General features: G+C 48.8%; 1 protein-coding gene across 5 annotated transcripts; it reads right to left on the minus strand.

Moving 5' to 3' along the window:
* Positions 1–337: 337 nt before the first annotated feature.
* Positions 338–23757, minus strand: nup98 (nucleoporin 98 and 96 precursor). Of its 5 annotated transcripts, none has more exons than XM_040038830.1 (35): positions 23588–23757; positions 20876–20984; positions 20397–20492; positions 19906–20091; positions 19556–19698; positions 19347–19454; positions 19072–19252; positions 18819–18985; positions 17202–17339; positions 16138–16270; positions 15960–16052; positions 15704–15841; positions 15395–15528; positions 12492–12679; positions 12291–12407; positions 11954–12146; positions 11506–11605; positions 11304–11417; positions 11051–11189; positions 10106–10283; positions 9738–9899; positions 8031–8270; positions 7592–7724; positions 7234–7481; positions 6845–7029; positions 6337–6599; positions 5995–6264; positions 5714–5871; positions 5233–5373; positions 4932–5068; positions 3326–3547; positions 2810–3051; positions 2409–2563; positions 1868–1979; positions 338–1663 (listed from the first exon to the last, which is right to left on the minus strand). In XM_040038830.1, exons 2-35 carry the CDS (start codon positions 20952–20954, stop codon positions 1467–1469), a joined length of 5490 nt encoding a protein of 1829 aa, XP_039894764.1. In that variant the 5' UTR covers positions 20955–20984; positions 23588–23757; the 3' UTR covers positions 338–1466. The 5 variants fall into 5 exon arrangements, with proteins under 5 accessions (XP_039894764.1, XP_039894757.1, XP_039894748.1 ...); XM_040038823.1 differs by having other exon boundaries at positions 15704–15838; positions 16138–16273; XM_040038814.1 differs by having other exon boundaries at positions 16138–16273.
* Between the last annotated feature and the right edge of the window lie 500 nt (positions 23758–24257).

Consider the following 24257-nt stretch of genomic DNA (forward strand, 5'->3'; position numbering starts at 1 on the left):
GGTTCTGCCGTTCACCCGGATGCAACTTTGACTTGAAGCACTCAAATAAAACGCTGATGACAGAAACCGAGTGTCCTGACACAGACCGAATAAAGACCGAGTGGTGTGTCCTCCCACCGAGGATGTCAGTCTGACACTCATGAGTGAGATGAACAGGCTGAATATTCTCAGTGAGGTCAAGCTGGAGCTCTGGCACAGATTAAACCACCTGTGCAGGTGAAGCAGCTTCACCCCGTGTGTCTGCTGGTTTGTTTTTAAGCTAGCTTTGTTAGAACGTTTATTCCCAGCTAGCTTTAGTTGATCCAGAGTTCAAAAAACAATAATGTGAAACAACCTGTTTATTTCTACTTGACTTTATTAAAATATCAAACATGAGGAAAACAAGCAGAGACACACACACACACACACACACACACACACACACACACACACACTGCAGCATCGCTGAGTGAACGACAGTTTCAAACAGTCCAACCGATTTCACTTTGGAAAAAAAAAAAAAAACCCAAAAACATCGCTGGCGTTCATCTACAACAGAAAAATAAATGAGTAAGCAGAGTTTCACTTCCAAAGACTTTGCATCCGATCTGATAATAATCGAGGGATAAAAACGACCTGATGTTCCCGTTTGATTTCCAAAAATATACAATATTTAAATAATTACAGTGAAACCTCGGGCCGGCGGCTCGCTTTGGGAGGAAACTCTTGACTTTAAAGCTGCGACACTAACGATCTGAGTTACATCCACACAGAAACACACCTACAAAAATAGAGCGTCAACATTTTACACATCCACCGCCGCCTGCTCTGTGATCACACACAGACAGCCGCTTGTAAACCCACCGAGGGGGAAACACCACGTCGACCCGCTCTCTGAAGGTCAGAGGTCAAACGAGTCGAGTCCAACACAAAGAGGAGGAGACAGCTGTTTCTGGAAGTTAAAGATTGAGCTTTGTTTACTCTGAACTGCTCCCGTTTCTTCCCCCGGTTTCCTGTTTATTAATATTTACTCGTCAGCTTTAAGTCAGCAGGTTTGAGTCGGATCAAATGATCCTGATGTTTCAGGAGAAGCTAATGAAAGAATGCAAAAGAACAAATACCCCGAACGATTAAACTGAAGACTCCTGCAGAGGAACGTCAGCGGTGGAGCGGCCTCTGGTGGGCGGGTCAAACCTGCAGCAGCCCTTCATCACGTTTGAGCTCGAGGTCGTTTTATTTCATTGAAGATAAAGTGAGGAAGAAGAAATTCTGATGATCACTCAGGAAGTATTTGAACCTTTTTTCTCTGATTGCTTCCTTGATGTCGCTGCAAATCTCGTGTCACTTCCTGTTTGGTTTTAAATCTGAGCACAAGCTAAAAGACTGACAGGCGTGGGGTTAAAGGTCACACACTGCTCGCCTCATCTTTTATGGTGTCAGTTTCGAGGCGTTTGAGCAGCCGAAGCTTCTCGTCCCGCTCTGCGCTCTCATTGGCTGACGATGAGCTGTCGCAGGTACGACTGCGTGAGGCCTCGCAGCTCCTCCAGCGTGTAGTCCTCGGGCATCGGCAGGCGGCTGATGTGCGGCGCCAGCTGGGCGAGCGGGATGCTGAGGGAGTCGGCCGTATCGCCCTGCTGCAGGCTCAGCACCGCACGCAGGATGTTCGCCACGCGCTTCGCCATTTCTGCAGAAAGGGAGGGGACCAGGGGGCGGGGCTTTGTTAGATCACCTGATGTAGCTGCGGAAGCTGTTCAGACTTTAAACTGCTCGTTTCTGTTAGAGAGGTGTGTGTGTGTCAGCTACTGCGAGCCTGGACAGTTTCAGTCACACACTCCTCCCCTCCGTCTGACATCAGCCAATCAGGACAAAGATGCAGTTGTTCTCTTACCTGATTGGGCGAGGCGGTCTTTAGCGGTGCGGCAGGGCAGGAGCTCGATCCTGCTGCAGAGAGACGTCACATCGGTGTAGAGACGCTCCAGCTCGTAGCCGGCGTTTTCCATCTGACAGCGAGGACGGAAACACGAGATCAAACTCGGCGTGAGGACAAAACAGTTACACAAACACGTGAAGACTTTACAGCATTCACAGCCTGCTTTCAGATTTACTCCAGATTCTCCAAACACTGTTGGATGAAACCACGGCGTGCTGCGTGAAGCAGAGACTCGATGCTGCTCGTGTTCATCGCTCTAATGCAGACGACCAGGAATGAGCTCGAGCTGCGATCACATCGCCTCGTGTGAACGCCGCAGGCGCCAGAGACGTGAGGAAAAGAAAAACCTGAGCTGAAAACGTGTTTCTACGACTTTAGAATTATAACTACTAAGTTTGTGCTTCTACTTCAATAAATATCATAATGAAGTACTTTTCCTGTCAAAGAACAGTCGCCCTCATCGAGCTGAGCATCAGAAACACTCAGAGGTGTTTGGTACCTGCTGGATGTCCTGCAGAGTCTTTATGACTCGGATGTAGTCGAGGTAAACGCCCCCTGCTGTGTCCCAGTCCTGGATGGTGGCGCAGTGCTCGGGGAGCGCCAGACCCTCCAGGAACTCCAGGAGGTAGTCGTGGTTATCGTTGATGATGCAGTCTGAGAGAGAGAGAGAGCGAGATTCAACAAACTGATCTCACACATGAAACATAGCGTGATGTGTGGACTCGAGCGCCTCAGCACTTGTTGGCTCATCGTGTTTTTGAACCAACCGGAACTTTAATTCTCTCTAACGTAACCATGTAATGATGTAATGATGCTAATTATTCAGATCAGAGGAGCCTGAAGTTTTTGACTCTTCTGCAGGACGTGGTTCAGACCGCGTGTGCAAACAGGCGCGTCTACCTGAGGCCAGGTGCTGGATCAGCAGGCGGTGGCACTGGTTCCAGTATCGGGCTCGGTACAGGTGCAGGGCCTGCTGGTGTCTGTCGCCGTCGCGGTGGGCTCGGGTGGCCTTGGCCTCGTGGATCCACCGCTCCGGGATCAGCAGCTGCTCGGTCAGGAAGCGCTCCCTGCGGACCGAGTCCTCCGTCTCCTGCAGGGGGCAGTGCAGCGCCAGCATCTCCCTCACAGCTCGCTCCCTCTGACTGAAGACGCAGAGAAGAAGATCAGACAGGAAACAACGAGCTGAGATCTAAAGTGAGGACGGCCTTCAGAACAAAGCGGGCCGGAGCGCAACGATCACGTTCAACTCGACTGTTACTGAAGATCACCGAGCCAACACGCCTACAGCTGAGAGCCGTCAGCTGTTTCCATGAGACTCGAGGATTCAAAGCTCCGAGTCGTAAAACAACCTGAGCCCTGTTTGGCTCAGAGCCGAGCTGCTGAAGAAACGCCGTGCTGGCGGCGCGGTGAACGTACGTGTGCTCGGGGATGTGCAGCAGGATGAAGACGGCCATGTGCCACAGGCCGGCGCTCTCCAGCTGCGCGGCGTAGCTGGCGTGGAGGAGGCCCTGCCGTGGGGCGCTCAGGTGGGTGTAGTGCAGCGCCTGCAGGACGCCCCACAGGTGCCAGCTCAGGCGGTAGTCCAGGCGCTCCCAGGTGACGGCGAGAGGCTCCAGCAGCTGCTGCAGGCCGTAGTGTCTGCAGGGCGACAGGAGAAGCGTTAAATAGGGCTGCTCAATTAATCGAATTTTAATCACGATTACGATCTGGGCTTTCAACGATCATTAAAAATGACTGAGCCGATTATTAGCCCCTCCCTCATTTATCCGCGACACCTTAAAGGCCGGTCCATGAAAATATTGTCGGGCATAAACCGTCCATGGCGCAAAAAAGGTTGGAGACCGCTGATTAAGAGGACCCGAGGGAAGCTCGGAAAGCTAAGCAGAAGTTATTTGGAGAGGAGAGTGACTGCTGTTGGTTGAAAAGAGAGGTAAAAAAAAACTTCAGTGGTGTTGCACACTATTTTATATTATTTTTTAAAGTCATTGTTAACCCTTTAAAGCCGGTCAGAGCAGCACGCTCCGTGTTGTGTAACTATTTTTAAATCCCTGTAGAACCTGGACCGTGTAAGCTAGCGCAATATTTTGTTTTGCATATGAAACCGGAGGAGTTGTACTTACATCTTATGCCATCAGCTTGTCCTCGGTCACGGTTTCCTTCCACATAAAGCTTTGCAAAAATTGCATAAAAAGCGCTTGCAGGAACAAAAACATAATATTCCAGAAACACGCTTTGCCGATCCGATCAGCTGTTCATAACACTTCCCACATTGAAAAAGTCGTCAGCGCGAACTATCACATGTCCGCCATTTCCTGGCCGAAACCGGAAGTGACGTCATTTTCGCGGAAATGTAGTTTTTTACTTGTAGGCCTTAAAAGCCTATACTGGTCATGTTTGACTTTTCTGAATAGTTTCTGGGATGCTTAGAACTCAAACTTCACTGCTGGAAATAGTTTATTTTGATGCACATGCTGTTTTCTTTGCAAATTTGCATCATAGGATTGTTTTTTTGTTTTTCCTGCAGTATATAAAAATTGCTGTATCTCCAAAATAAAACTATGAAGACACTCAAAATAAATTTCTTGTTGTAAACTATTTTTTGCAACTTTTTTGTATTTAAAGTTTTGAGGGATAAGCCTCTTAAATTTCTCCAAGTAGAAAAATATGTAAAAAAAACAAAAACGATTTTCAATTTTTTTGTAGTTTATTGCACTTTTTTGCAATTAATGTAGTTACTATGGACTTAATGCAGACATATTATTAAAATATGGGCTATAACAGTTGTATAGCAACTTGAAATGCTCCCACAAATGGCACTACAACATGTAAAAAAAATAATATAATCTCTGGCGGACTTGGTTCTATAGTAGGTCTTAAAGGGTTAAATAAATATCGTCAAATAATCGAGATCTCAATTTCAGTGAAAATAATCGTGATTATCATTTTTGCCATAATCGAGCAGCCCTAGCGTTAAAGTAGCGCTCTGCACGTTTTACCCAACCAGCGGCTGAAGCCTGGTTACCTGTCGCTGTAGAGTTTGAGCAGGTGGAAGCAGAGGTCGTACAGCGGCCGTTTGGACGCCTCCTCCAGATCTGGCTGCTCCGCCTCCAGGTATGGAGGCAGGGGTGCACAGGCGTACTTCCCTGCCTCACACAAGCCCTGCAGGACAGAAACAACGATCACCGATCAGCACGAACACAAGCAGGTCACTAGCTACACCCGTCGCCCTCTGCTGAACACTGAGACGAAGTTTTACGAGTGTAAATGTAACCTGAACGCTCGACAGTCAGAAATGAAGTCAAAGAAAATCAGCGGCGGCTCACCTGAAAGGCGGCTTCGTATCTGGCGAGGGCGTCGGCCACAGAGGCAGTCGGGGGCAGCATGAACCAGAGGTGGACGGCCACGCAGCGCTTCCAGTCCAGCTCGCCGCACACGTTCACCAAAGAGTCGGTGGACTGCCACACCTGCAGAGAACACCGTCAGCATCCAACCACAGCTGAAGACTGAGTGGAGGTTGTGCAGATCTCTGCAGGCCCTGATTTCACCCTGACGTCAGCGTTATGATTTATAAGCATTATTAACATGGATGCAACGACTGAAGTCACTGAACAATAACCACGAGAGAAGCTCGTGAAAATATTTCTTGTTTTACACGCTGTTGATTCTTTCCTGGTAGGACGTGATGCGCCAAAACCAGCGGAAGGTGGCACTAATTCAGGTCGTTAGCTGACGACCTCTAACACCACAGAAGAAGATACTGCATGTGTGACATTAGCTTTATAGACTCTGGTCATGGCGTCATACCGGTTTCCCGGCGAGCAGAGCGAAGATGCGGAGTCGCTCCTCGGGCAGGTAGCAGTCGGTCTGCATGCGGTGCCAATCGGCGAGCTGAAGGGCGAGAAGGTCCCTGCAGTACTGCGAGCCCACGGCCTGAGACAGCAGCAGGGACAGACGGTGGTCTCCTGGACGGACAAACAGTTCAGTCGGAGGTTTCATTACAGACTGGAAAACATGTCGCCGTGTCTACTGAGCGCCACATTCATGACTCATCGCTGCTACTTCCTGTTTCAGCGAGTGAACCTCACCTTCCTTCTGGGCGAGTCGGCACGCCTCGCTGATGCGGTTTCCCGTCAGGTAGCTGAAAACTGCGTCGACATGGCGATCCTTCCCGGCCAAAGCCACCTCCTCCTCCACCCTGTGGGAGGCACCGCGGGACAGCCAGGCCGAGAAGCTCCGCCTCCTCTCCAGCTGCTGCTCGTACTCGCTGAGCACCTCGGCCTCCTGATCCGAGGGGCCCAGCCGGCCCCACAGCGCCTCGCACAGAGTCCAGACCTCGGCCCAGTACCCCAGCAGCGCTGCAGAGAGAGAGCGTTTAAACCGGCGTCAACACCAACGCATCGTCTTTCAGCTGTGATGTCATCACTTACGCTCAGTGTCGCCTCGTCTGTCTTTCAGCTCGGCGATCCACTCGGCATACTCGTGCAGCGCCGCCACGCCGGGCTGTGGTCGCACCGCAGGGCAAGCGGAGCTGTCGGGGACCTCCACGATGCTGTGCTTCAGGCAGATCTCCAGGGGGCGCTGCAGCACCGCCTGGCTCTCTTCATCTTCCTCTTCTTCAATGGTTTTCCCTCTGGGAGGCTCCAGACCCACCACCTGCTCCACCACTACCTTGTAGGGGCTTTCTGTGAGTCTGCAGAACCAAATCAAGCAGTTTAATGGAGCTGATCTGTGGAGGGCGCGCCCCTCCTCGCCGGCGAGGAGGAGGGCGCGCCGTGGAAGTAAAACCATTTAAGATCAACGGCACATTACATCAAGGTGAACCATACAGGCAGATGAAAATGTGCCTGTACGGTTAACCTTAGAGCCATATTGTCATGGTAACTATAGACGCAGCCTGGCTGATGTGTTGGCGTGCGGCGTGTTCGTGGCTCTTACGGTTTGCTCCTGGCAGGTTTCGGCAGGAAGCTGAAGTCAGTCTTTGCCGTCAGTTCTTGGTGCTCGAACTGCTTGGACGTTGGCGAGCTCAGCCGGCTGCCGCAGTGTGCGAGCGTCCAGCCGGGACCCCACCCGACCCGGAAGGAGCGCACGGCGAACAGCCCGGTGTCCATGAGTAAACCTCCCTGAAAAACAGCGGCCCGACTTTGAGCTTAGGGGGAGAACTTGTCTCCTCTCGGAGAACCTGCCGTTCACATGATGCTTTACAGACTCTGACCTCTGACCTCTAAACTGGATTTCTAAGCGTTAACAGGACTCAGTGACACGTGACCGTCACTTTGAGCACTCGAGGTGTTTTCAGAGGAAACGCCGACCTCCTGAGCACCAACCTTCCCGTGAGTGATCGACTCTTTGAGGGGGACGGGGCCGCCGAGCCGCCGAACGCCAACCGTCCTAAATGAAGGCTCCGGAGTCCGGGAGGGCAGCGTGAAGGGGGACGGGCCAGGCCCCGCCCACTGCAGAGAGCGGGGGGCTTCAACGCCGGCTGGAGACGGCCGTGATGGAGGAAGGAGAGGGCGGGGAGAGTCTGACAGCTGAGAGAGGCCCGAGGTGAATCGAGCCTGAAGGAGACCGCCGGCTGCAGAGAGACAGAAGTTTGATTACGTCGCCGCCATTTTTACTGAAGCCTCAAACTGTTAACAGACTGATGAGAAACATCGTGTGAGGGCGCGAGCGGGCGTTTCATACCAGAGGGTCGGCCCTGAGCGGCCGGCAGGACGAGGCGAGGAGACGAGACATCCGCGGAAACCTTCATCGCCGCGTGATCGTGGAACATGTCGGTGTCATCGTCGTCCTCAGCAAACAGAGACGCCTTCATGATCTGAAGACGAGACGATTTTACTGAACAGACAAACTGCAGAGTGAAGTAGTGAAGTAAAAGGCTCGGGTTGCCTCGGTAACCCCCTGATGTAGCCTCGTTTAAACATGTTTGCTAAAGAAGGTCAGAGCGGCTCGCCACGTGACTCTAAAACCATTTCCTGCCAGTCACACATTCATTTATATAACATTATGTATGATAATGTTATAATGCATAATGTTAAATGCATTATTCACCATTTGGTCTTTAAAAAAAACAAACAAACAGGCCTTGTGATGCACTTCCTGTGGGCGGAGCTCATAGCTGTACCTGGAGCGTGTGTGGGTTGATCCCCAGTGTAGAGGCTATGTGGCCGGATGCAGATACGCCGTCGAGCTCTGAGGAGGCCAGACCGCCGAGCTTGGAGATCGTCGTGTCCGTCTCCCCCGCCAGCAGGTCGCCGTCTTCCTCTCCTCCCAGCATGCTCTCTGTTGGGAAGCTCTGGGTGATGTCAGCCATGTCGCTGTCGAGCTCGATGGCGCCGCCCTGGTGCTCCATGATGGCGATGGCCTGAAGGCAAACAGACATGGCAGTGATTTTGCAGTTTCTCACAGTTTTCATATTCAGAGTTTACAGAGCGTGCCCTTTATAGACGATGTGGGCGGAGTTCAGAGATCGTGCCACCTGATGGCCCCGCCTCTATGTGTTACCTGTGGTTTTGCTACTTTAACACACCTTCATGTCGGATCCTGGACAAAACGTTTGCACGTCTCTTCTTGTTCCGTGTTCGGTCGTGTTCCAATAAAATCTGAATCGAGCAGAGCGCTCACCGACAAACAGCCCAAAAAACATTTTGTCAAACCAGGCGGGAATAAAACAGGCGGGTTCTCCTCTTCATCAGCCAATCACAGCTGAGCTTCTCTCTGGAGTAACGACCATCTTCACACAAAGTTTACAGACCAAAGTTCAAATGTCTTCATTAACTTTATTTGTTTTCATTAATTTCAACGAGGAAATGTTACATTTTGTCACAAATTCAATCAGGTTTCTATAAAAATCTCCCTCATAACATAAACAGAGTTTGTTTACAAAGATCAAACAGTCTGTCAGCGTCTAAACATCACAAAAACACAAAACAGCAAAACGTTTGTGTAGATGAGTGAGAGGCGATTGGACCCCCGGGCGCCCCTCCAAAGAACTCTGACCCTGAAACGCCCCTTTTTTTCTTCTACTTCACGGCTTCTGGTTGTAAGGCTGACCCGACCTTTCACCTCGCGACCCTCACAGGTGATAAGCCTGTCGTCTGTTTCCGACTCTCGGAGAATCAAGCAAACCTCTCGGACTACCGCAGCGCTCGCTGAACATGAAGAACGCCGTTTGTAGAGATGCGTCTGTTCTTGTTTCTCAGTTTATTGGTAAAAGAAAAACGTGAGTTTTTTGCTTTGAATATAAATATTTTGGATTCTGTCTCGACGTTCTTCGCTCCTCTGTCATCGTTAACGCTGAACTTCCTTCGTTAATCCTGTAAAACTCCTGGATGCGTCTCGTTATTCTCAGACTTCATTACAGCAGCTCAAAGTCGGCTCCTTATTGAGCGCTCTGTTCCTGACCTTTGACCTTTATGTCACACAACTCCTTCACTCATAAATCACCGACGTCTGACAGTAAAAGGATTTAAAACGGAAAACGTCACACGCTCGCCGGTGGCGCCACGGAGCCAGTTCTGCCTTTGTCCAACATTTCCCAAATGATTAATATGCGAGATCAGGGTCATGTGTAATCTGCATCGAATCAGTGGTGACTTTCTAGAGCCACTGGTGGAACTGGTTCCACATCAGGCAGCGCGCTGACGCTGCACAGCTGCTCCGAGTGAAAATGATCAAAATCAAAAAGCTTCAAACTTAAAAAAAAAATAAAAGACTGAAAACGTCTGGTTAAAATCGACCTGCAAGCACACCATTGGGTGAAACGCTCCTTTAATCAGTGGCCTCAGTGAGGAGGAGGAGGGTGAGTGTGGGAGGGCGCGGGCTGCTCTACCTGAGCCTGTGGCGCCACCTGCTGCTGAGAGGGGGGAAGCTGTTGCTGCTGCAGCCGGGAGGGAGGGAGCGTCAGCGTCTTCAGCTTCTTGGCTTCGGCTTTCGGCGGGACGTCCTCGTCTTCGTCCGAGTCCTGCAGGCCGTACTTGGAGAAGTGCGCCACCTGAGGAATAAAGAGGGGGAGGAGTCAGATACACCTGAGACCCACACAAACAGAAGTGACTCCATCATTTTTATCTAAGTGTTGTGGATCTGAACCCGCTGAAAACATTCAAACATCAACGAACGTAAACGAGGACGGTGTTGATGTTCATCAGGTGTCACTCCACAGCAGCGGGCAGTGAGCGTGCTTTAATCACATAAACTGACCTCGAACACCCAGGACCCGGTCTCAGGTCGGTACTCCAGGAAGCGAGCTCCCTGCTTGCGCGACGCCTTCTCCAGCCGGCCCTCGTAGTTCATGTCGCTCAGACGCTCGGGGCTCCTGATCTGGGTGCAGGCCGTCTTGTCGTTCGGCCAAACGCCGTCCAGAGTCACCTCTGCGCGCCTGCGAAAACACAGATCCACATCAGGACAGGAAGCGGAGGCAGAACGCCACAGGTCGATTAACCCTCTGGGGTCGAGGGTATAATCACACGTTTTTGACTACTTTTGATTTTACCTTTAAAAACTGTTCGCTTCCTTTGGTATTATTTTTCATTTTAACAAATGCAAACAGAAATTTTAAAAACTGCAAACAAGTTCCACAAATCCATTTATCTAAAAACGCAGTTAAAGTGTTTGAACCATTTAAACCTATTTATAGAACAACTCCGTGTTCTGCCACACACGTGATTTGTGCCACTCCATGAAAGCGTCACAGGACAGAAGAGCACATCACTTCCTGTTTCCCACCTGGAGGCAGTGTTTACATCATAATCTGCCTTCGGTGGCTTTTTGGCAGAACTGTGACATTCAGCAGTCGCCTCAGTGCGCGGTGCTGCCAACTGCTTTGTTGTGCACGTCGAAACAATAACTACACAACGAAACACTAACTACACATTCACACGCTGAACAACACCTCTCAAAACTCTCTCCCCTAAACTTCCTCCTCTTCCTAAACAACCAGATGTCACATGTTGCCATATCATTTTGTGATTGGTCGATATGCTAAATTCTTTTTCTTCTCGCTGGCCAGCAGTGAGCGCCGTCCTTAGTTTTAGAAAAATGAGGTGAACGAATCCTGTAAGTTAGCTTGTTTTTAAACTGAAATCTTTTTTCCTTTGAGACGTTCGTTTTGGTTTGTAAGGTTTCCCGTCATCTCCTGTCGCTCACCTGTTAAGCCCCTCCCCCTCCGGCGGCTTGCTCTTGTCGTCCGGGTACACGATGACCTCTTTGCGTCTGAAGTGGACGATTTCGTCGAGGTTCAGTCCCGACACGTTCACCTCGCCGGGGAAGAAGATGGAGCCGTAACCTGGAAAAGCAGATCGGTGAAGAGCGGTGAGACAGCTGTCCAATCAGAGCCGACTTCAGCTCAAACCTGTTAGCGTACGACTGAAGTATGACATCACACGTGCGCAGGCGGTACCTTTCCTGCCGATGGTGAAGTTCTCCACGATGCACTCCCCGTTTTCGTCCACCATGTCGGCGAGCTCGTCCATGGAGGGGATGGTGTAGTAGCCCACACGATTCAGAACGATGCCTGAAAACAGGAAAGCAAACGCGCGTCTTTTACCGTCCAGCGAAGGAAATGCGGACGGAAGCTGAAATCAGCGAGCACGCTCAGTTACCTGCAGGGTGCGGAGACTGCTGGGACAGCTGCTGCTCCTCCTCTCGCTCCTCCTGCAGAGACTCCTCGCCGAAGGACGCAGACACGTCATCGTTGCTCAGCTGAAAAACAAAAAGCTCAGAATTAGCCGTGATTCTAGCGTGCTGTGCCGCCTCGGGCCACTAGGTGGCAGGAAAATGTAAAAGTTCAGAAGCAGTGAAGAAAACGAGGAGCTGCAAAACGGGATTAATGTTTCTAATTTGTTCAGCTGATGTTCGGGACTCGAACACGGATTTATTTGTGCCGCTGATTCTGCAGCTCAGCTTAAATCGGCGGTTAGTTTCGTGTTCGTGGTTAAATCTCACAGCTGCTAGTTCACCGTCCGATATCGTAACTACGTTATTGTGGCGCTCGTTCTCTGCTAGCGACGACACGCTTGGGGAGGCGGTGATGTTTGTTCTGGTTCTGACCTCGAGGCCGTTCCTCGAGCCTTTGTGCATGTTCAGGTCGCTGATGGTGTCCTGCAGGCTGGAGTGGGCGCGGCCCTGTGGGATTGGCTTGGCGATGGGGTTGACGTAGAACTGGGTGACCTCCGGGTCGTCGTCGGCCCGCCTGCCGGGGCCCGCCACCCTCCTCAGCTGCTCCTCTTCCTCCTCCACGGGGCTGCAAATAGGAGAACATGGCGAGGGGAGGAGAGAGAAAGGAAACGTCAAAGCGGCTCACGCCTGAATCAGCGCTGCGGTTTCTACGGTCATGTTACACTTTTGGCTCTCAGAGACGTGACAGCCAATAGGAACGTGGCGAGACCTGTGTCCGTTCTGTGGGTACTCTGACGGCGAGGCAAGGTCGTCGCTCTCCTTGTTCAGAGGACTGCTGTACTGACTGTTGTTCAGGTTCTTCAGCACGAGCTTCTTGATGCTCTTCCTGTGGAGGAAACGGACAGCGTTACCTGTCGGCATGCGCACGGTCATATTTAACTTTGCCGCTGCGTGGCGAGCGGAGGTGTACCTCGGCACGAAGGCTCCGTTGGTGAGCGACGGCTCGTCGTCATCCAGGCCGTCAAAAAGCTGCGACTTGGAGGCTCCGGAAGACGTCAGCGCTTTGGGCCGCACCCTGGTCGCAGGACGCGGAGTCAGCTTGTAGTGAGTGGGCGTGGTCAGAGCCTTCTGAGCCGTCGGATTGGTCGGTTTCAGGCGCTGTCAGAACAAAGAAGAGATGCAGATTACAAGTTAACTCACAGCTTTGTATTACTTTATATAATAAATTCTACGTTCCCATCACCGGTGAGGGGCGGAGCCTCCCAATGGTTTGTTTAGACGAGGTACCGACAGCGAGGAAGTGAAACCGCCGTGACGGCAGAAAAAGAAACTAGGGGTGGGCGGTACAAACTAAACAGAGATTTTTACTATACCACAATAACAAGTTGATGGTGTCATCATGGATTGTCTCAGTTGTTCTCCTGACTGAAGTTTGGTCCTTTTACAGCATCCTGCCATGCGACTGTATTTGTCCCTGACCACCGAGAACACTCACGTTAACTTTTATCGAGTGGAAAAAAGTTAGCGTGTTTATATTATGCTAACATAGCTGTGTCGCTAGCGGTCACGTAGCACATCATTATCTACCAGCTAGCCCAACTTCAGTAACCCTACAAACGTCACTGCTGTTTCGTTTTCTGTCTTCATTTATGTTGGAAGTGATAACAGAGCTGTACGTTTGAATTTTTCATAAATCTCTCAGTCAGAACATGCTATATCATGCTTAGGTGGAAACTAGCGAGCTAACTCCCTGCTAACTTCTAACTCTGTTAAATGTAATAAATCCTGTTTTCATGGATGCCTGGATGTTACACCTGGTAGAGCAGAACGCTGATCATTTTGTCAAAGATGAAAGAATTTAGACAGTTTTTAACTCTTAGTGATGCCACAATGTTCGTTTGACTTTGGGACCAGAAGAGACGGAGTTTAGGACCCAGATTACTCAGCGAGGCTCCAGACTACGGTAGCCCTAATGCTCCAACAATCCATCAAGTGGTGCGGCTTCGTAGCTTACCAAAGTTGTACTAAAACATTTTGACTGATTGCTGTGCACCATGTACCACATAAAATCGGTTCAAGGTCAGTAAGCACAACCAGAATTCATACATAAGGCGCACTGTCGACTTCTGAGAAAATTAAAGGATTTTAAGTGCGCCTTATAGTAGGGCTGTACGATATAACGATATACATCTGATGACGATATAAAAACGTTTATAGTTTAATTTTACGCTGTCGTTTGTTTCGTGGTGTCACAAAATAAACTGTTTACAGCAATATTTTTTCATGGTTCTGATGTCACTGTAGTGGCTATATTAATTTATTAAAGTTCTCTCTTTCTCTTATATTTAATATCACCACACTACGGACGGACAAGCGCCTGTTTTTATGAGTTGTCGTTAGCAACAACAACGGTAACAGCATCGCATGTCCGCTTGTTTATGTTCCACATAAACCTTTCACAATAAAGCTCAAGATCCTGTTGAGACCGTCAGGTGCTAAAAAATAAACCTTAGACTCAAACGTTAGAACAGCACAGCCCTACCTTATAGTGCAAGAATTATGGTATACAATACAGTTTTATTTATATAGCACATGTAAAAACCTGAAGGCTCACCAACGTGCTTCACAGTAATACAGAGAAACAACACAAATCATTTTAAGTACAGACAGAAGGGAGGCACTAATAGACAGGAAGAGTTAATTAAAATAGGTAGGCTGTGCGATATGACCAAAATCTCATATCCCGATATCAGACATCTATCGTCCGATAACGATATAAATCACAAAAATGTAACATTTTCTGTAAAGTCTGTGAATCTCGGGCAGCTCGACTTGTGTGAAGTGTTTCCAGCTGGGCGTCGTGTAGCTGAGTCGAGTGTTTTAACCGATGCATGAAACGATACATTTTTAGACATAAGTTGTAACGGCGCCGTTTCCTTTGTGAGCATTTATTACACGGCGTGCTGCGGGGAAACGCCTGTTCTGCCATCTTCTGTTTCAGTCCGTTATTACACTCTTAAATCCTGCTACCTTTTCCTGCGTCTTTTGGGATCTTACAAAGCTTCAAACGGCGTGTCGACTATTAAATTAGTCGTAGACGATTTTGATAGTTGACTGGTGGCAGCCCTACTCCCACTAATATGTTTTTGGTTGATACATCTTTTTCTCTAAGTTTTTGCCTCCCGTCCACACTGAGGCGTTTTGAAGATGCTCTCCGAAGCGAATACATTTGAAAACGCTGTGTTTGCATTGCAGTGTGGACAGCAAACCCGGAACCTTCTCGAAAATAATGACACATTTTAGTCATGTGATGCAGTCATGTGACAAACTAAGACAGCGGAGGGCATTACACAGCAGTTGTTTTGTTTGCTCTCAGTTTTGACGGCCCTGTTAAAGATCAACATCAGTCTGCACGTGCTCCAGAGAGCTTTTCTTCAAATTCTTTAATTCTCACTCACTTTGCAACTTCGTACTTTTGTGTTACTTGCAGCAACAACTCCACCTCATTGTTAGTCCATTTAAAAAACTTTCAAAGAGCCGGAAAGTAAATAAGCGGCAGACAGAAATGAGGCAGGTCGAATCTTCTTACGTTTCACTGGAACGTCAGCGTTTTTGGCCATTTCGATGTGGACGCACAACTCTGTGAAAACGACTGAAAAGTGTGGACTTGGAACGTTTTCAAATGAAAACACCGCTTTCAAATTTGTCTGGGTTAGTGTGGACGTAGCCTACTGCGGGGCAGAAGCTCGAGTTTGACGGATTCTTTGCTGTGAAGTTAAAACTGAAAGCAAATCCTCATCTTTGGATCTCGATAGAATTTAAAAATAACTTCGCACATGAGCAGCTGGAGCTCATCGGCTACGCCACCCTTACCTCCTCCTTCTTCTTGGGGTCTGAGAGCGGGTTTCTGAAGAGCGGCGAGTCTCCGTATGGCGAGTACGCCAGCACGCTGAGCTGCTGCTGGAGCATGGCCTGCTGGGCAGCCGCTGCATTGGGATCTGTGAGGGCTGGAAATGAGAAGATGTTAACGCTCCACGTGTGCCCGTGGGGACGTGAAACAGCAGCCGGAGGGCAGTTTGAGTCACATTTTTGCCAGCAGCATAAAACAAACATGAACAAACTAAATGATGACGTTTTAACAGCATCAATCTGTCCTCATCTCTAAAACATGTGGCCGCTCACCGACGGGCTGCGTCGCTCCGAATCCCAGGGTGCTCGTTCCACTGTTGAATCCAGTTGTTCCGAACGTTCCCATCGTTCCCAGCGCGGTGCCCAGTTTGTTCTGGGTGTTGCCAAACAGTGTCTGCCCGGGGCCGACTGCTGGACACACAGACGTGGACAAACTGACTGTTTAGTTTTTTCTGGCTGACTGAGCAGAGGTGAGTGTCCTAGTTAAAGCAACGAGGCGGTTACTGGGTACCGTTGCTGGGTCTGTTACCTGTTCCGAAGCTGGTTCCCAGTCCGGTCCCCAGCGCTCCAGTGGTGGACTTGTTCCCAAACAGTCCTCCTCCAGCAGGGTTTGCACCGAAACCTGCAGCCAGACAATCAAACAGGACGAGCTGAAGAGCCGGAGGCGCAGAAACTTTGACATCGTCACATATTTTCAGCTGACTTACCGAAGGTGGAGGTGTTGGTTCCGGTTCCCAGAGTGAGGGTGGGCTTGTTCCCAAAAAGGCCGGTGGTGGTGCCGAAGGACGGGGCACTGGTGGTGGTGGTGCCGAACCCGGCTGTCTTGTTACCGAATAAACTCTGCTGCAGAAGCCAAAGTCACAGGATACGTAAAGGACCTAAAACTTATCACTCAAACTTAAACTCAGCCTCAGGACTACAAAAGAGCTCCGAGTGCTCAAAGAAGCATCTGCCTGGAAATACACGAGCTTCCCCGCGTGCTCTGGGATATTTGTTCTCGAGTCATTAAAGGCATCCTCCTGAAAACAGGCGCACCCGTTAACTCTGCTTTAACCTCGTGGTTTGGGATGTTTGGCGCTAACAGCGTGGAGGAAGCTAACAGCGAGGGTGCAGGGTAAGACTCTCACACTGAGCTGCAACCCAGCTTTAAACAAATCCGTAAATGATAAGTTATTTTTTTACAGTTTTGTCCTCCTGTCACTTCACTATGAAACACCATAATCGCTGATTTATTTTACCGTTAACAGGTCAGAGTTCACAGATTGTTAATCCACACCAGTAACAGCAGCTCTGCTCCTGGATGATGCTTAAACGTGTTGGTTTTTAAAAGACTTGCTAACTTCTGCCAGTAAAGACATTCAAATCTATGTTATCGAGCTTCTCTTTAGTTGTAAATGTGGTTGAAACTCTGCAGCACACGTCCTGCTGCATTTGATCATCCATCTCTTTCCCTGCTTTTATAGAATAAAGAATAAGTCGTTGCTTCTTTATATCAAACTGTCCTCACAAACAGCAGAGCACACAATCGTAAAACGCACACAGGCCGGACACGAACGAAGCGCCGTGTCCTTCAGACTGAAATCTGTCTGTGCTTCACTTCAAACTGTATGGACACAGAGTTGTTTGCCATCACAAACAAGAGTTTGATGAGGAAACATCTGATGAGGGGAGGAGCTGCTGCGCGCCGGGGGCGCGCGCGCGCACACACACACACACACACACACAAAAATAATTCACAACTGGACAATAATGGGTCTGCTCTGATCCCAACCTGAGTGCCGACATTCCCAAATCCAGTGTTGGTTTGGCCGAACAGGCCCGTGGCTGTCCCGAAACCAGTGGCGGTGCTGGTCTGAGCTGAGCCGAACAAGCCGCCCGACTGAGACGCCGCCGTGTTCCCAAACAAACCCTGAAGAAACATCCAAACAACCTCACTGTGACTTCAAACAGCTTCAGAGTCAAGAGAAAACATGCTGCGCCGCACCAACGCAGAGGCAGCTGAAAGTCAAACTGAGACGACAGCAGTGTTGGGCAAGTTACTTTGAAAAATTCATTATAGCTACTAGTTACTTCTTCAAAAAAGTAACTGAGTTACAAGATTCTAAAAGTAATTAATTAGTTGTAAAGTAACTATTGCGTTACTTTAAAAAAAAAAAAAAAAGTTTAACCCTCTGGGGTCCCGGGTGTAATCGGCCATTTTTGACTAGTTTTGATGTTTCCTCCACGTTTCACCTTTAAAAACTATTTACTTTGTTTGGTCTCATCCTTTTCAGCACAGCCTCACGTGTCTGAATTTACAGTCATGTTTTCATTTTGACAGACTGTACTAACACAATTGATCTAAAATCAGACAAACATAAAATCCAAGTAGAAAAGGTTATTTTTTTTCTACTGTAACAACCACAAACATGTTTATTGATCATATTTCATAACTTAAAATGCAAATATAAATCGTCAGTTTTAAAATCATATCCACACGTTTTGCAAACAAAGTTATTTGCAGCCATTTACCTTTGACTTTTTTTTTTTTTTTTTTTTTTTTAAACCATTTCAATCTATTTACAGAACAATCAGCTGTTCTGCATTCAACAGGATGCCACACAAAATGTCATGTTGCCATATCATGTTCTGATTGGTCGACATGGTGCATTTTTCCACCAACGGGCTGTTTTTGTTTTGTTTATTTTGCTCATAAGCGGAGAGGTCTCGCTGCGCTGTCCTTAGAGAAACGTGACGAAACTATTGAGGAAAAACTCGCGTATATATTTTTTATCACGACTCTGGTTTTATGTGGCCGATCAACACAGTTTATAAACTGGTATAAGTCACCGTGTTGCTTTGTCATCTTGAAGTGGTCATGTGATTGGCTTACCACGACTACTTTATTCTTCCTCAGTCTAACAGCATGTGATTGTTTTGCCCCCTGAGCTCCAGCTGTTGTGCCAAAAAGTGGTCGTCGGGCAGAAAGTGATCGCAGGAGCGCGCAGCTGCTTAAAGCTGTAGCGTCCAGACTACTTACAGCTACTTCCCTGCAGCTGATATAAGATGCTGAACCAGCTGAACACAGCTTCAACCGTCTGTTTGTTGAAAAACGGTAACGTGACCGCGCTGCATTTTCTTGTTAGTAACAGTAACGCCGTTGTAACGATAGAAATAGTAATTTGTTAGATTACTTGTTACTGAAAAAAGTAACGCCGTTATTCCCATCACTGGACGACAGCGTGTGCTTTGGCTGCTAAACGAAACTGAATCAAAGTGAAGCCGAGTCTGCTGGTTTCCACCTGCAAGTCTTTACTTTTTGTGGCTGCAGGAGTGAAATTGTGTGAAAATGAGCAGCAATCAAACTCAACCTGATGTGTCAGAAACAGTGAAGCGGAGCTAGTCTCACCATGCTGCTGGTGTTGGCCTGTCCTATCGTGTTGGTGTTTCCAAAGGAGAAGCCGGTGCTCTGGGCGGTGGTGGTCGCACCAAAGGGCTTGAAGAGGCTGCCGGCCTGCTGCTGGGTCTGCTGACTGAACAGGCCGCCTGTGGTCGCGCCAAAACTGCCGGTAGTTGCTGAACAGACAGAGACACGCACGTCACTTCACTTGCTCTCATCAACACTTCTTATTGTTTGTGGGCTCTACGTCACAGCTACTTACGCCCTCCGAAGGTGCTCTTGTTCTGGCCGAAGGAGAAGCTGCTGTTGGGAGCCGAGGATCCGAAGAGGCCGGTGGTGGCGCTGGACGTGGCCGTGGCCTGGCCGAAAAGACTGCCGGTTCCCGGGGCCATCGGGTTGGTTGGGCCTTTCCTGCCCGCCTGGTAGTCCTCCAGCCTCAACTCCTGCAGGGAGAGGAAGAAACAACATCGTCAAACAACAAAACTGAGTTTTTAGTGGCTGCGTTTAAGAGCCGCGGCCAGCCGAGTGAAAACGGACCTCCAGAGACTTGTTCTCGTACTCCTTCATGGCAGTGATGCACTGGTGCTTCGTATTGATGCTCGTTGTCACGCCCGCCTTCACCATTGTGTCACTTCCTGTCGGAGGCTGAAGGAGGGAAAACAAATTTAACACAGAGCATAAAAACAGTGAGACGTTTAGTGTCTGAGGAGCAGAAAGACGATTAAAGGGGAAGAATAGTCACTCACGTTGAACTTCACGGTCGTTCCCGGCTGCTGAGTGGCGGAGAACCCCGAACCTCCAAACAGGGACGTAGCCCCGCCGAACGGGTTGGAGGTGGTGTTGGTGGAGCCGAAGAGGCCGCCGCTGCTGCTGGTGCTCGTCCCGAAGCCTGAAGAGAGAGTTCACGTCATTACGGGCCGAACAGAAGGAGAGTCGGAGCAGCTGCTTCAAACACAACAACGTCATTTTTCTCATATTTACATCAAACTGTAAACATGCTTTTTGTTCTTTAAGGTTTCTGATTTTCTCGTTGTCGTCGCTGCGGCGATTTATCGTTTTTAATAAAAACGAGAGTGAGGGTTTGGAGGGTTCTCACTTCCAAACGAGGTGGCTTGCTTGGCACCGAAAGCATTGTTCTGCTGGGAGAAGAGTCCGCCGGTGGTGCCTGTGCCAGTGTTGCCAAACAGGCTGGTGGAGGTGCCGCTCGCTGCGCCGAAACCGAAGCCGGTGCTGGTGGAGGAAGTTGCCGGCTGGCTGAACGTGCTGGACCCAAAGAGCCCACCTGAAGGAGCAACACGGACAGGTCAGCACTTACGAGTTTTCCTTCTTTAGACACGCCCCTCATGACTAAACCGCCTCTGAAGGATCATTTTACTGGATTTGTACAGAACGGGCCGAGAGCAGAAAGGAAGCTTTGAACCGACAGTTTCTCTGCAGTCCTGCAGCCCATCACGCATCAACAAAGCAAAACTGAAAAACCACATGAATCCATCGGAGACAGCGCCGAGCTGCGTTCAGATGTTGTTGGAAAATCTCATCTATGCACACTGAAGCACCACAAACATTTTTGCTGAATGAAACACAAACCTGGTTTACTCTGCGTGGATCCAAACAGTCCTCCAGTGTTTGTCGTCGCCCCGAACGCAGACGTGCCGAAGCCTCCCGCCGTCCCAAAGCCCGTGTCTGGAGAAAAGAGACCAGATGAAGACACGATGATTCATGTCCACCTCTATCAGAGGGAACTGTGTTTTTCTATCTGTGAGATATTTAGTCTCTGCGTTATCGCGGGCCCTCGCCTCAGTCTGCTAATAGTGAAAACATCAACTGTCTCCTGACGTTTCACTTTTGTTTTTGACAATTTGAATCTCTATTACGCTTCAGGAATTCAAGCTGAAGCGTAATAAAACTGTGTGTGTGTGTGTGTGTGTGTGTGTGTGTGTGTGTGTGTGTAAATCCTAATGATGTGCTGCTCTCATCATTTCTTCCACATTAGTTTGGATATTTGGCATTTCTGACTCGCCCGAGGCATCGAGCTCACGCTCCTGTACAAAAAGAAATTCACTTACTTTGCTGACCGAAGGTGGACGAGGTGCCAAATCCTCCCGCCCCGCCACCGAAGGGAGTCCCAAATGATTTGTTGAACATCTTGCCCTGCTAGCAGGACAGCATAAGTCTCTGTGGACACAAACACCACCGTACAGTTTAGATCAAACGTTTATCTTCAGTCCCGCCGACTAACCGATCGAGGCAGCAGCAGATGTGCAGCTTCTGTTTTCTGCTGCCGTGTTTGTGGATGGTGTCTGATGGAGAGCAACAGCTTCACTTAAACCCACACTGGATCTTTCAGGTTTAGCTTGTATGTCTGTTTAGGGGTGTGGTTTACTGCTGCAGGTAACACACTGACCGTAGATCATGCCTTAAAGACACTTTAGTGTCCCAGCTGAGGAAAAACCTTCTGAACAGCAGGAGGAAAGCTTCTCTGACGTCACTCAAATTAAATGTTCGGTATCAGCCACCTCCACAGGACAAGACTCAGCAGTCCATCTGCATCTTAAGGATAAAGGACACTCTTTCGAGGATGCCAATGTTCACATTTTGGACAGAGAGGACAGATGGTTTGAAAGAGGAGTGAAAGAAGCATCTATGTCCACTGTGAGCGACCATCTTTGAACAGAGGCGGGGTTTACGACACCAACTCTCTGCCATCTATAATCCAGTTTTGAGTTCCCTCCCCAGACGCCTTAACGCCCACTCACATCCTGGGCCCTCTGACCTCAGAAAATCACATGATAAGGTGGGGCCAGGCTTCACAATGAGCTCACCTGAAACTCTGGCTGATTGGGACCCACACCCAGTTTCACACCTTGGCTCAGGCGATTAGAGGATCATCAGGGGGTCCTTTTGTCCCTCTGTGGGGGGAAACTCCCACTAGGTTTATATCTGGGACTCTCCACCATTTGACCTTAGAACTGAAGAAGCGTCTCGGATGAGAGGTGAAACGTCTTCAAGTAACTTAAAGAAGTCCAGACGCTTTTCTTTGCAAGCTCCTTTGACTACGATGACCTGGATGACTGAGAACCTTCACAGACATGTTCGGTATCAGCTTCTGCTCTGAGAAACCACATTTACAAACAGAACTTTGGCTTCAGCCTCACATCCACAGAGGACTTTAGAAGAGCCAATGAGCATGACTCATAGTGTCACGTCTTTGGATGGTGGGAGGAGCCGGAACCAGAGGAAATGCCGAGCTCTGTTTTTAACCCAGACGTGACGACAGAGGAGCGTGTCCAACCATGACACTGCACTCTCACTGGTTCAGACCAGAAGCTCCATCCAGCTGTTAAACTGCACAGGCAGCAACTGTTACAGGCAGAAGAACAGCGGGACGCAGCATTTGCAGTGTTACTCTCTACAACAGGAACACACTTACACTCAGCCGCTGCAAAGCTTGGACCAAAAGCTCTACAGCTTTTACGTCTCATTACAATAAGGGAAGGAGGAACACCATCAGGTGGTGTTCAGCTCTGTCCTGTTGTTGCTCATCAGTGCAAACGCTGCTTCTGTGTGCAGGAGTGCCCTTCAGCAAGTGTTTGTGGGAAGGAATTTAATTACAACAGTACTCACAATCCTGTGATTTAGGCCTGTGACTACAGTGTTACGATGAAGTCTTCTTGTGTATACTTGAGAACACGAGGACAACGACTGCTCTCACTCCTGATTAGAAATCACTGCACTTCCTGTTCTAAAGCATCTTTTGTGCAGGTTAGGTGTTCTGGAGCTCTCGATCTCCTCTGAGTACATTTGACACACGACACATCGGCTCTGATGCGTTTTAGATGAAAAACAAATCTTTGTGTTGGATAATTAACTCTGAGCTCTTTCTACATGTTCGAACATGCAACAGCATTTCTGCTACAGACACTGAAAATCACACATTTACTGACTTTTATACCTTCACTCATTCAATATTCGCACCTTGTTTTTACTGTGGTTCATCTGTGACATGACCCTCTTACACACAAGAAATGCCAGGTGTTGATTCCAGCTGTGGTTTGTTGTTTTGTTTCAAATCATGTTTTTCATTTATTCTCTTTGTCAGGGATGGAAACAGACACATGAACCCACGAGTCAAACCTCCGATCTTCATCTCGCTCCACGAATCCACAGTCAGGAAGCATTTAAGGTGGAATTCTTTAAATGCTTCACGGGTACAAAATGACCCCAGCTGACGGAAACTGCACGCGTTTACCCATACCCTTGTTTTAATGACTTCTGTGAGCACATTATCACGCTATCGGTCATTTCTCGCCGACCTCGATTCGCCTCCACGTGCGGCTAACCGAGCTGATCCGCCGGTTAGTCACAAACATCCGAAACACAAACGTTAATGTTGGAAAAACTGGGCGGGTTTACAGTAGGTGCTATTCCGGCTCCTAACCGGGCGAGTCCGAGCCAGACCAAACCAGCTCCAAACCGCAGGTGAAGTCATGTAGCATTATTTCCGCTCCCGCTAACAACAAGTTAGCTCCGTGAATATAGCCGACACACACCGAGCTACCAAACAGCCGCGTCGCCCGGTGAAGAGGACGGTGTAAAGGTTTAGATTAGCCCGTTACAAACTCACCGTTGTCCTGGATGTTTACAGGCGCGCAGTTTAATCGCTGTTACGAGTTACCTGCGTCAAGCTAATGCTAAGCAGCTAGCTAGCTTTGCGGCTAAGTGAACGATAGCAAAACAAAACGAAGACAGACAAAAGAAACGTTTTAAAAGACACTGACCTTTAACACCAATGTGACACCCGCCTCTCTGTTTGCCTTCCGTCCACACTGACCAAGCTACAGAGTCAGAAAGTTCAGCGATGGAAGCGCTTTAGCTCAACATCCACCGCACAGCTTTGTCAACGAGGAGGGAAAACGGCCCCACGCAGCGTCAGCACGCACTTTCATACGTCAAACGTCACGATGACGCTGCAAATAGCGCCTAAAAACAAAATCCAAACGTCGCCGTTTGGTACACATGAAAATAATTAAATAGTATTATATCTATATGTATTTTTTTTATAAAAAAAACATGAAATCGCAACCTGTCTATATTTATTCAACGATACACAGGAAGTCTGTCCGATCACGAACTCAGCAATGAAGCAATGGGAGTAATTCCCCACCGATAACGCGTTAAATATGATATTCATATAAATCGGTGGTGCAGCATTGGCTGAAAACATTTTGCCACCTCTTTCATGCTGAGAGAAGATTAAAGATCAATACAAATAACTGTTTTTGTGTCTGAAGGCCTCAAAGGCAGCCGTCGGCGGTGAAGCAACAGACAGTAACGCGAAGCCTGTTTATGTACGAAAAAAGGAACAGCAACGATATTCTAATGCTATATATACTTTTTATATTTATTTTGGAGGTCTCTGTTTCCCTCACCATCAGTCTGAGGTTCTGA

Source organism: Simochromis diagramma, unplaced genomic scaffold, assembly GCF_900408965.1.
Source record: "Simochromis diagramma unplaced genomic scaffold, fSimDia1.1 OVJJ01000323.1, whole genome shotgun sequence".
NCBI classification, from domain to species: Eukaryota; Metazoa; Chordata; class Actinopteri; order Cichliformes; family Cichlidae; genus Simochromis; species Simochromis diagramma.

Coding starts and splice junctions, on each gene's coding strand:
- nup98 (XM_040038814.1), bottom strand. CDS start 20,954: ATGTTCAACAAATCATTTGGGACTCCCTTCGGTGGCGGGGCGGGAGGA. Junction 16,053..16,137: donor AACCAACACCTCCACCTTCG/GTAAGTCAGCTG, acceptor GTCTGGCTGCAG/GTTTCGGTGCAAACCCTGCT. Junction 12,147..12,290: donor TACCCACAGAACGGACACAG/GTCTCGCCACGT, acceptor TCCTATTTGCAG/CCCCGTGGAGGAGGAAGAGG.